This window comes from Lynx rufus, unplaced genomic scaffold, assembly GCF_022079265.1.
Source record: "Lynx rufus isolate CCGP_SWC_20201006 ecotype Redwood Valley unplaced genomic scaffold, mLynRuf1.p SCAF_6, whole genome shotgun sequence".
Taxonomy (NCBI): domain Eukaryota; kingdom Metazoa; phylum Chordata; class Mammalia; order Carnivora; family Felidae; genus Lynx; species Lynx rufus.
The window spans coordinates 41,290,472-41,303,060 of NW_025814878.1; the positions used below are offsets into that span (position 1 = coordinate 41,290,472).

Sequence of the window (12,589 nt, forward strand, 5' to 3'; positions counted from 1 at the left end):
TTAATACCAAAGAATAAAATTTTATTGGGTAGGATTCAGCTTTGGAGGGCCACTATACATTGCATGATCTAATTTTTTTTTCATCCCAAGAACCAATTTTTTGTCTCTTTGAGAATATATGTCTTAAAGTGAATGAAAATTCTATAGGTTTTAACATTATTAGGGGGAAAAAAAAACTTTATGAGTGACACTAGAGGTTGAATTAGTTGGCTTCTTATCTCATTTCTGTCCCATACTAGCTGTGTGGTCTCAGAAGAAATCTGCTTTACCTCCTTGTTTTGGAAAACATAAGAATAGCATGAAACCTGATAGCTTGGAAAAATCATTTATTCTCACTGGACTCAGCGTTCTTAGCTATAGATGGAAGAAACAGATATAGTTGAGTTGTTCCCAATTCTGGCTACCTTTTCCTGGGGCAAGTAAAAGACATCAGTGCTCATCTCTATTCCCAGACCAATGAAACCAATCTGGAGGTTATGGTCTAGCTAGTGATTTTTGAACTTTAGTATATGAATCACACCAATATTAAACACAGGTTGCTGGGATACATTCCCAGAGTTTGATTCTGTAGGTCTGGGGTGGGGCCTGCAAATCTGTATTTCTATCAAATTCTCAGGTGATGCTATGTTAGTGGTTTGGGGACAACACTTTGAGAACCGTTGGTCTAGGCATATATGTAAATATGTGTATGTATATGTGTATGTGCAAGTGTGCGTGTGTGTGTATTTATACACACACACACACATACACACACACATGCCCAGGTGAATTGTAATCTCAGAATTATTGGTATAGAAAATATTAATAAGGTTCCTTTCCATTCTAAGACACTGAGATTTTAATATAATGAGAGTTGTTGGGCATCAAGATGATCTATACAGAAAGGAGACTTATGGAAAAGCATCTAATTCTTGGTTAGTTATCATTAGGAATTTGTTCCTAGACAGCATTTTACAGTATTTTTCAAAAATTAACATTTTTACAGTATATTTGCTGCATATATGGTTCTTCATTTTTCAGTAAAGACAGTTTATTTGGCTGTCAGTGTCTCATTATTTGATAAGATCGATGGAGGGTTTGGATAGTAGCCAGCTGTTTTTGAATTGCTTGAAGAGAACCTTGAAAATTTGTAGTCCAGGGGTAATTCTGGGGAAAAAAACAGTATTATTATTCTGCAGATCTTAAAAGGCTGTTCATAAATATAAACAAATCAAAACTCATTTTTTAGCTTCATGATTTTAATTTCTTCTGTCACCTGGATAGGTTGCAGCTAACATATAGATATCTTTCTTTATAAAATTTAAGTCAAAATACATTTAGATATATTATAAATCATCCTCAGAGATCTAACTATATATAACATTCTCTGTACAAAAGTTAGCACATAAAACAGGAATGCTCATCTGATTTTTTATTCTGAAATTTAAAACTCTCTCAGGCCCTACTCAAGCATCATGTAACAGGTAAATGGGAACTAATAATCTTCATGGCCCTTAGTAATAAGAGAATTACTAAGAGTAATCTTTGAATGCTTAGATAAATAAGGATTGTAATGCACACAATGTGGCAACTTTCTCCACATAAGCATTACACACACAGCCAGAAGGAAACTGGGAGAGGGAACATAAAATGCACATTTTATTGATGGTGAGACATTGTGACATCTACATAGAAGTTTCTCAAAAGCTAGACTTCAGATATCTTCTTCCCCAATTTCTTCCAAGGAAACATAACTAGAAATATTACAAGTGAAATATTATGACATATGCCATGTTACAATACTCATTCCATGGGCACATACTAGGCGATAATCCTTATTTTAAAAATTTCACAAGTAAAACATCATTTGGAAGTACTATTCTGAAAATGACACTAGCATAAAAATCATACTTTACATTAAATGCCAGTGAGAATCATCAAGGCCCAAGTAGTTAATAACCCTTATGAGGAAAAAACTAATGCTAGAGATTGAGAAGAAGGAACACTGCCTAGCTTTGTTTGGCTGTTAAGTCCTTCTTAATATTTTCTCCTGAGGAAAGTTAGAAGACAGGCCCTGTACCAAGTTTTTTCCCAGGGTGCTGTGGAAGAAAGCTTTTGGAAAATGAAAAAGCAGATGCACTAATGTAACTGCTTCTTTAAGGAGAGGTTATTACCGTAGAAGACAGAGAAGGGGTTATTTTCCAATTCTTTGGAGAAATATTTAAATCCTAGAATAATGAAGATTCACTTTTTTTTTGACTTTCTTACTATTTCATAACCATATCCCATTGAACCAGTTTCCATCCAGGTACTATATACTAATTCATTGGCTTCCAGTATCACATTACTTCATTCTCTCACTATAAATCTGAATCACTTTGAAATAAAATAAACATCTTGCTTTACTGTTTCTCACGTCTATCCTGTGAGGGAAGAAATGCAGCCTGGTATTATCCCCAATTTAAAAAAGAAGAATCTAAGGTTCAAAAACAAACAAACAAACAAAAAACTGAAGCAGACTTCACTTTTAAACTAGAGGTAGGACAACTAGAAAAGATGGATAGAATATAAACATCCATATAAACTGGACAGTCAACTAAGACCTGAGGACCCATTTCCTGGGAAGGTGTAACAAGCAGAGAGTGAGCTGACGTTCAGCCACAGCTTTTTTCCTTTAGGTCCCTGAATTCCGGCTGGGGGCAAGTGCAGTTACTAGCAGCAGAAAAACTCGTAGAGCTTTCGGCAGTCTTGAAGGGCTGCAGTCAGAAACCGAGGGGCTAGGAAAATACTGTGAAGGAATGGAAACCGGGGGGCTAGGAATCTGCTGAGAAGGAATGACTGGAGAACTGGAGTCTACTGGTTTGCTCCTCAGGCCCATTGGCAAATTCTGAGGGCAACTTAAGGAAACTAATAAGCAAGCATAAGCATATACCTCTGCAAAGCAGAGTGGATTTTTCAGCAGTTTCTCAGTTTTAAGAAAACAAGGAAGGATTAAGTTCTGCCCTCAGAGAGAAGAAGGACCCTGGTGAGTATCTCATACTTCAGATATATATTTCTGAAAACAGAATTTACTATTCTGAAGTAATTCTCTTTTGTGTTAATAATGGATTTTTCCCTTAATGTCTATTTTGTTTCACATTAATATATCTAACTCTTGATTATGATTAACATGGTATTATCTGTCACCATCTTCTGATATTCAAACTGTGTACTCATATTTCAGAGATGTCTTTTATGAACAGCTCATAGTTGGGTTTTGTTATTTCATTCAGGCCTTTAACCGGAGAATTTTGCCATCCATACTTAATACCATTACTTAGCTTTAAACTCATCATCTTAGTGAATACTCTCCATTTGTATTGTTTCTTTTTCATACTCTCTTTTTTTCCTATTTTTGTTTTCCTTTAGATTTTAAGTTATTTTACATAATTAGCTCAGTATATATCTCATTACAGTTTCTTTGGTAGTTATCTTAGAGATTACACATACATTTTGTATGTTATTAATACCTAATATACTCTTATGCCTTACCATATAATACAAGGACGTTAGAACATTTTAATTCCAGCTGTCCCACTGCCATTGGCAGCATGTTTTAAAATTCTTTCTTTAAATGTCTTAGGACTTTTTTTAAAAAATTGTTCCAATAGTAAATGTTCATTTAATTGATTCACATATCTGTCCCTTTGTTGCTGTATATTCCTTCTTGCATCTTCAGTCTTCTAACAGGGGTCAGGCTGGCTATTTTTCATTACATGCTGAACCTTATAATGATGCTTTTAGAAAAAATTTGAGTCCTAGAATGATGTTACCTTCCTCAAAAGAGAATATTCTCAATCCAGTTTTAGGGACTTAGCTGATCTAACACTGAGCTTCAGTTATCTTTTTTTTTTTTAATGTTTTTTTAATGTTTATTATTGAGAGATAGAGAGACACAGAGTGTGAGCAGGGAGGGACAGACAGAGAGGAAGACACAGAATCTGAAGCAGGCTCCAGGCTCTGAGCTGTCAACACAGAGCCCGACGTGGGGCTTGAACCCACGAACTGTGAGATCGTGACCTGAGCTGAAGTCGGACGCTTAACTGACTGAGCCACCCAGGTGCCCCTGAGCTTCAGTTATATTTAAGGTAAATTCAGGGTCTCCATGCAGATTAAGAGAGTCTATCAGGCCCACCTCTCCTCTTGTAGACCCTACCTTCCACTTCCTGTCCCTGAAGGCTCATTAGCTTCAGCTAATGAAAGGCCCACTCATGTTCTCTGGTACTCTCTCTAGAATTAGCCAACAGTGAGGGAAAGGGGGCTCCTAAAGTCAGGTTCATCTTGCTTGGCCTTTAGCATCCTGTCCTGGCAATTTTTCCTTTTATCCTATGACTCCAAGCAGACTTAAAAAAGAAAAAAGGTCCAGCTTTTATGGGTGGCCCCAGGAGACAGGCAGGTCCTAATTCCCTAGGTTGCCATAACTAGGTGTATCCCAAGAAAAATAAATACCATGGGAAAATTTTCTTCTTTTGAAGGCAAGAAATCTAGTACTTACAGTCATTAATATCTAGTAACAGCTAAAGCTTTATAAGTATTTTCCTGCTTACCTGCTATTGCTTCAATACTTGGAATTGCAATAGTGCTGTAAGTACTGATTCTCTTACAAGACCATGTATAAAATAATGAGTCTTCCATATTTTCCAGTCCTGAAACTGAATCAATAAAAAAAGAGCCCCATTTTTTAGATAATGTATTTAGAGGCTTTGCCTTTGGTCCCTGAAACAAGAGAACAGAACAATGAAAAAAATGATTAATTTTCAATGTCATAACTTGTTCCCCCATTAAGTAAATCAAAATAAAAAACTCTAGGAATTTCAGTTGTTTACCTTTAACTAAACTGTATACTACCTAAAAAGGGAAACCAAGCTTAGAAGTTCTTGCCTCCCCTGGTACAAGTATCTTCCCCTGGTTTTGTTTGGGAACCCTTTTTCTCATCCTTTGGGATCTGACCTGGATGCCATCCAGGACATTTTCCTTGACCTCCCACCCTCAGGTTAGTTCAGGTCTTCCATTTTCCTTAGTTTATCCCTAATATATGACTTCTCATGCTACCTTTATTTATCATACTATTTATTTATCATACTATTTACTTTTCACCTTTGACAGATAATGAAGTACCTAAGGTTAGGAACTTCCTTATGTATTAGTGTAACTTTAAGGCTTGGTACCTGGGTCAGAGCAGGGACGTAACAATTGTAGACTAAATAAAAGATTATTAAAAAAATACTTCTCAGTGTTTTATGGATATGGATAAAATTAAAACTGTAAAAAATCCCATTGTATCCATATAATCTGGATTATAAAATCTCATCATTTTCTGATGAAAATTTCATTTTGGAACACCACAGAGTCTTAAATCATGCCTCTAGATTCATAATTCTTTGTGCTGTAACTCATTTGATGAAGATGAGAATGTTTTCAAATGATGATGTTTAGAAAGCAGTCAGCAAGAACCTATTTGGATTTCACCAAAGATATTTAAAAGCAGTATAGAGTATGAATATCCTTGATTCTGTATATATACATTTAAGGTGTATTTGAATTTCCCAATGTTTATTAAGCAATTCATAAAGTAGTAAGATTCATTATTTAGTTCACTATCTTTTCCAAAATAATGAATCTGAAAAGAGATGATTCGCATCACGTATACTGTATGTAGATAATGGTTCTGCAAACACAGAGTGGTAAAATGTAGGCTGTTCCCTATTCCTATGAAAACAGGAAAACAGATTTATCTACCCTTTCTGGCTTAATGTAATATTGGTGCTGTTATGGTCTAAATGTCTGTGCCTCCCCAAAATTCAGATGTTGAAGTCTTAACCCCCAAGGTGATGGTATTAGGAGGTGAGGCCTTTGGGAGGTTGCTTAGCTCATGAGGGTGGAGCCCTCATGAATGGGATTAAAGCTCTTACAAAACAAGCTATCTCCCCTCTTCTGGCATGTGAGGGTACAGTGAAAAGATGATGGTCTATGAGGAAGTAGATCTTCACCAGATACCAAATTGGCTAGCACCATCATCTTGAGCCTAACAACCTCCAGAACTATGAGAAATAAATGTTTGTTGTGTATAAGCCAGGAAAAAAAATGTATATATATATATATATATATATATATATATATATTAATAATATATATATATAATACACACATATATATATATACACACACACACACATATATATACAACTAATCAAAAGAATCATTCCATTCTTGAACATATCAACAAGGAGCACTCCTATTTTTGTTTGAGCTTTATATCTTGTAGGTATCATCCTTTACTGGTAAGTGTTCTCATCAAGTTTCTAGCCTCTTCTCCTTTCTCTAGTCTCCCTTGGACATTTATCTATATCCCAATTTTCTTCACTAGTCCCGACCTATCTCCCAAGCCAGTTTGATCTCCTCCAAATACTTCAAGGAAATAAGATATAACATGAAATCAGTCATATCTTTCTCCTCACAAAACCAGCTCTTTCTCTTGACTTCCATTTTTTATATGGATAAAATCCATTATTTCCAGTTGCCTGTGTTTGAAAAGTAGCTATGTTTTGAGTCCCAACCCCTTCCAGAAGCACCAGGCTTATCACCTGTCCCACCACCCAAGTCCGCCCTTACACAGCTACATGAAAGCTTCAATCCTGTTAGCCTCCACCTTCAAAACTGTTTCTCTGGCTGACACATCTACACAATTTGCTATTTTATGGTCAAGACCGTGCATTATAGCCTGTACAATTGCCATACATTCACTCATTATTTCCTGAGCCAAGAATATGTTACTATTTCCATCAATTGAAAATATACTGATGCTTTAATGTCTACCTCAAATTCTACATTCCTTATGAAGTTTTCTGTAATCTTCCTCAATGAAGTATGCATCCTTCGTTGTCTGAAACTCTTTTATAACTTGTATTCCCTCCAGACAGTTATGTTTTATTTGCATAGTCAAGCTTCCCTTCTCCTCTATCCTTGGACTGTAATACACTCTGTAGAAAGGAACTGTGTGTAACTCAACCACAAGTTTCTGGATATTCTTAACAAAGAGGCTTGTGTAAATTAAAAACTCAGTGTATGTATGTGCTGAACAAGAGAATGGTGTTAGACTGTTTAATAATGAGTGATCTTACTAAGATCTTATTAAGAGCTAATCCAATAAGCTCTTATGTTTGACACTTGTGATAAAAATTTTGAGTACTGCTCTGAAATACGTGTAGTATATGTAAACACATACACAGAACTACCAATTACAGTGAGGTGATGTAATTAAGGATGTACCTATATAGGAAAGAGTGTTATACATATGTAAACTAAGTTACATTGGATTTCTCTCTCCATACTTCCATGAATTAGAAATGATTCATTTATGGTCTTGAAAATGAAAAACAGTGTATGAATAATCATGTCAGGTCACTGATCACAATGGAAAAGTAAGAAGTTTTAAAGAAGGACAAAAAGTCATGAATATAACCAGTTCCCTCTAACTTGTAACTTATTTTTATTGACAAGACTAACTGCAAAAGAGCCCCTTGGGGCGGGGGGAACCTAACCAGCTTAACATATCTCATAGAAAGTAATTTGAAAGAATGTAACTCCAAACTCATTGTATCTTTTATGAGACTAAAAAGGAAAATGTTTTCAAAGCAGTGATATTCAAATATTTACTATCACTATACATAAACCTCAAAAATACTCAAATCGCCAAGATTAAATAACATTTGCATTACATGGCAAATAGGCTTTAGGTATACCACATTTGTGGAAAAGGAATGATATTTCTTTATTATGAAATATCATTCATCTTAAGTGAGAATTGGCTTAAAAAATAGTCTGTTGGTTTTAAGAATTGGCTTAAAAAATAGTCTGTTGGTTTTAATCTAAAAACTATCCCAAACACAGCAATCTAGAAGGGTAAATTTTTTTCTCCATGATTAACTCCCTAATTTTATTATTATTTTGTCTAGTAAATAGTTAAAAAACAACTTGGTCTAATTTTCTTATTTGGTATTTATTTGGGGGGGAAGGTTTTTTTCGAAGAGAATGAGGACACAATTATTATTCATTGTTTTCAATGTATCTGGAACATAAAGCCAATAAGCTGATACAAAGTTTCAAATTATCAGTTCTTTCTAACAAATATCTTTCATTTTTTAGTTACCCGATGGGAGTACTGAGAGATAAGTAGGTCTCTTAGGTGTACTCCTAGGTCCTACCACAGATACACTCTTCATTTTGAGAATTTCTAAAGGGTAGTGGTTATATTCCAGGCATGATTCTTTTTCTTTCTTTCTTTTTTAATTTAAGAGACAGAAAGTGCATGTGCACTTGTGCACACATGAGTGGGAGAGGGGCAGAGAGAGAGGGAGAGCAAATCCCAAGCAGGGCTCAATCTCACAACCCTGGGATCATGGCCTGAACCGAAATCAGGAGTGGATGCTTAACTGGCTGAGCCGCTGAGGTTCCCCCCTATCCAGGCATAATTCTTAATAAAACAGTGTTTATGACTGAAACACCAAATAGCTGTTTACTAAAATAAGATTAAAATTTATTTTTATTCTGGTACAGAATTGTCAAATGTAATGAAGTGAAGCTTTAGTGAACAATACTGGTCCCGCTTTATGTTTTCTTAATCTAACTCATAGAAGTGTAATTCAGACTATTTTATTAGTAAATCAATTTAAAAATTCAGACTCAATTTTATCAATTTGAATGTTTTCAGGTGGTATCAATATCACCATTGTTTTAATGTGTGCTTCGTGGATTACTAGGGAGAACAGGCATCTCCTCCTATGTAAGCTTTCCCCTGCAGTCAACTGCTGGATACCAATTTGCTACTTGACTAGATATGAATTCACTGTTGGTTTCATCAGGTTCAACCACACGAAAGTGCTGATATTCAACTATTTTTGACATACATAAAAGGGCAATTTCATAAATTCCCACCTAAATGGATGCTGTGAGACCCTTTTCCCTATCTTTTGCTCACTGGTTAACACTATTCCAGGGGTCTTGAACAAAAGTATTTATTAATTTTTTAAAAGTTTATTTATGTATTTTGAGAGAAAGAGAGTGGGGGAGGGACAAAGAGAGAGGGAGAGTGAGGATCCCAAGCAGGCTCTGCATTGTCGGCACAGAGCCCAACATGGGGCTCAATCCCACTAACTGTGAAATCATGACCTGAGCCAAAATCAAGAGTCAGATGCTTAGCCAAGTAAGCCACCCAGGTGCCCAGAACAAAAATATTCAATATTGATACAAAGTTGTCATTTTTTCTACTTATTGTTGCCTCTCTGGATTTTTTTTTTTTTTAAAGTAATCTCTACACCCAAGATGGGACTTGAATTTACAATCCCACGATCAAGAGTTGCATGCACTACTGACTGAGCCAGCTGGACACCCTGGCTTCATCTTTGTTCATCTTTGTCCAGCACCACCATCTGGATTCTAACTTGAGAAATTCTCCACTCTGAGGCCACAAAAATATTTTCATAAATTTTCTTCAATTAATTTTACAAATCTATTTCTTATTTTCAGATCTATAATCCATTCGGAATCTACATAAGGGGGGGAAAGGGACTCCTTTTTCTCCATATATTGAGTCTACTTATTCAGTGCTACTTAGTGAACCATCGATCTTTTCCTGCTGATTGACAACCCTCTAACATATATCACATTTACACAGTAACTTGTGATAGAGGGCCTTTGTCCGGGTTCTTCTTTCTCTGTTCACTGACCCTGACCTTTTTAGTTTGTTATTAGTACTATACTAAAAAATTACTGTAGCTTCCAAACATGGTTAGTATCTGATAGGATGAAATTCCTTCCCTCCATTATCCTTTTTTAATGAAATTGTCTTAGCTATTTGTGGGTTTTCAGTTTTCTGCCTAAATGCAGAATCAGTTTGTGAAGGGCCACTCAAAATCCTCCTGGGATTTTGCATAACATTACATTGACTATAAATAAAGGAAAATAGGTCAATATAATCTTAAAATATGGTGTATCTCTCCCCTTTGTTCATCTGTATTTAGAATCTTTTTTTAAATTGAGGTATAACTGACATATAACATTATATTAGTTTTAGATGCAGAACATAATAATTCCATATTTGTGTACATTACAAATTGATCACAGTAAGTCCATACATCGTTACAAAGATTTTTTTGTGTGTGATTAGAACTTTAAAAATCTAATATCCTGGCAACTTTCAAATATGCAATACAATATTATTAACTATAGTTACCACACTGTACATTAGGTCCCCAAGACTTATTTATTTTATAACTAGAAATCTGTACTTTTGATTCCTTACTAAAGGAATCCAGAATCCTTACTAAAGACTTAAAAATTTCTCTGTTAAGTCTTATGGGATGTATTAATTCCTACATAGTGATTCATTTTCATTGCTTTTTAAATGATTTATTTCTCGTTATACTTTGTTAAGTGGTTACTGAGGGTACACAGCAAAGCTATTGATTTTTGAATGCTGATTTGGATCCAGCATTTTGACAACTCTATTCCAAGTTATAATAGTTTGTTGATTCCCTATGGTCTTCTATGCTAATGACCATATAACTCTGAAATAATCACAATTTGGTGTCTTCTAATCCTAATTTGTATTTTTTTTTCTCTTCTTGTGGTTTTGGCCAGCTCTCTGTTACACAATATAATTAATAACAGATATCCTTTGTCTAGCTCAGAACCTTAAAGAGCGTATGTCTCCATTAAGTATGGCTTTTTTCCCCATTAAAGCTTTCCATTACAGATTATATTCTCACTGGGTTTTTTTGTTGGATAGCCTTTCTCTAATAAAAGGGTGGCCCCTTCTTGTTTGTTGAGAATTTTCATCATTAAAATGAATTGTTTTGGCACCTAAATTTCATAATGTTATTCTAAAAAGCTGAAGAATGTATTTTCATTTGTTTTGAGTTAAAATGAAGAAACAGATGAGAACAGTAATGCAGGAAGCTAAAGAGGAGAGCTCCCTTTGGAGGCTAATCTTAATGAAATTAAGACTAAGTAATTGCGAGATTAATGAAGTGACTTTTGATTTATTTCTGGAAACAAAGATGAACAAAAACAAATTATTTTCCCCTAGTCTCCTTAACTGGATTTACTTTAATCATTAAAATGGGCCATTTTTCCTTATCTGCCATGCTCCAATATAGTGCACTAGAAAATCAACAGATGCAGTAAGATTCTAGAAAAAGTTTTTTAGGGGCGCCTGGGTGGCGCAGTCGGTTGAGCGTCCGACTTCAGCCAGGTCACGATCTCGCGGTCCGTGAGTTCGAGCCCCGCGTCGGGCTCTGGGCTGATGGCTCAGAGCCTGGAGCCTGTTTCCGATTCTGTGTCTCCCTCTCTCTCTGCCCCTCCCCCGTTCATGCTCTGTCTCTCTCTGTCCCAAAAATAAATAAACGTTGAAAAAAAGAAATTAAAAAAAAAAAAAAAAGAAAGTTTTTTATAGGGCTCAGTCAGTTGAGTCTCTGACTTCAGCTCAGGTCATGATCTCACGGTGTCTCCCTCTCTCTCTGACCCTCCCCTGATCATGTAGGCTCGCATGCTCTCTCTCTCTAAAATAAACAAACATTAAAAAAAAAGCGCCTTTGAAAAAGCCTTGCTTATCTAAGCCTTTGAAGTGCCATTTGAGATGTTCTCTGTCCTTATCTTGAGCTTGTTGTCACAAATGAAGGGAAGTAAAATCTTCACATTCCAGATGGTTTTATCTAGAATAGAAATTACTGTAAATATCTAAGAAACTGAATTCAAGCCTGAGTGAAACAAAATGCTAATCTCCACAGAATATAGTAAATGTTAATGTTTTGGTTCAGTGAGTGCATCAATCCCGAGTGATCTTGTTGATTTGTTTTTAAATTATACTGTGAAAAGTTTACTTAAGCTGAATAAAGTTAACTAGAAATAAGAAACTAAATCCTTTTGCATTCAGGCTTTGTACTTAATAAAAGACTGCGTGTTACATATGTTGTGTTTGACATCTGATTAGGAAAATGAAACTACATTTTTCATAATAATCACAAAATCAACAGATGAACCCTCATGTGATGCTTAATGGATGATTTCCTCCTCCTGTAACAATTGAGGGTATCTGTATTCTTGTTTCCTTCACAGGGAAGCAGGAAAGCAACTGAATTCTCATGACATGCTGTGCTTACACCAGGCTTTGATGTGCTGATGGAAGAAGTGTGCTGTGAATAGGAATACAGGTGAACTTAAATATGAAAGCGGTCTTTTAGAAGTTTTTAGAAGTCTTTTAGAAGCTCCTAGATTTGTGTTACAAGATAATTTTTAAAAACCCACATAATTGTTTTTAAATTAAAATTTAAATCTGCCTTTAAATATAAGCAGAAAGATGTATGATAAGGGATTTTCCTTAGAGTAGATAAAACTCCTAAGTTGGCCTGAAACCTGTACTAAGAATGGGCCGTCAATACAAATACTGCCTCAAAACTGGTGGTGTCAGCATGACCAGAATAACTTTGGAGTCAAGGAGTACGAGGATACTTGGAGTTTTCAACAAAATGCTTTGGGCCACAACTGGGAATCTCGCACCAAAACACCTGCCTCA

General features: G+C 35.5%; 1 protein-coding gene across 2 annotated transcripts in view; it reads right to left on the bottom strand.

Annotated features, from left to right (window-relative positions):
* Window positions 1-12,589, bottom strand: part of NT5DC1 (5'-nucleotidase domain containing 1) — a 139,454-nt gene continuing 126,865 nt past the window's right edge. For both annotated transcript variants that reach the window (XM_047102426.1, XM_047102425.1), the window contains exons 11-12: window positions 4,566-4,734; window positions 1-1,146 (exon numbers count right to left, since the gene is read on the bottom strand). In XM_047102426.1, coding sequence (XP_046958382.1) covers window positions 1,031-1,146; window positions 4,566-4,734 — 285 coding nt within the window. In that variant the 3' untranslated portion in view covers window positions 1-1,030. The remainder of the gene's footprint in view (window positions 1,147-4,565; window positions 4,735-12,589) is intronic.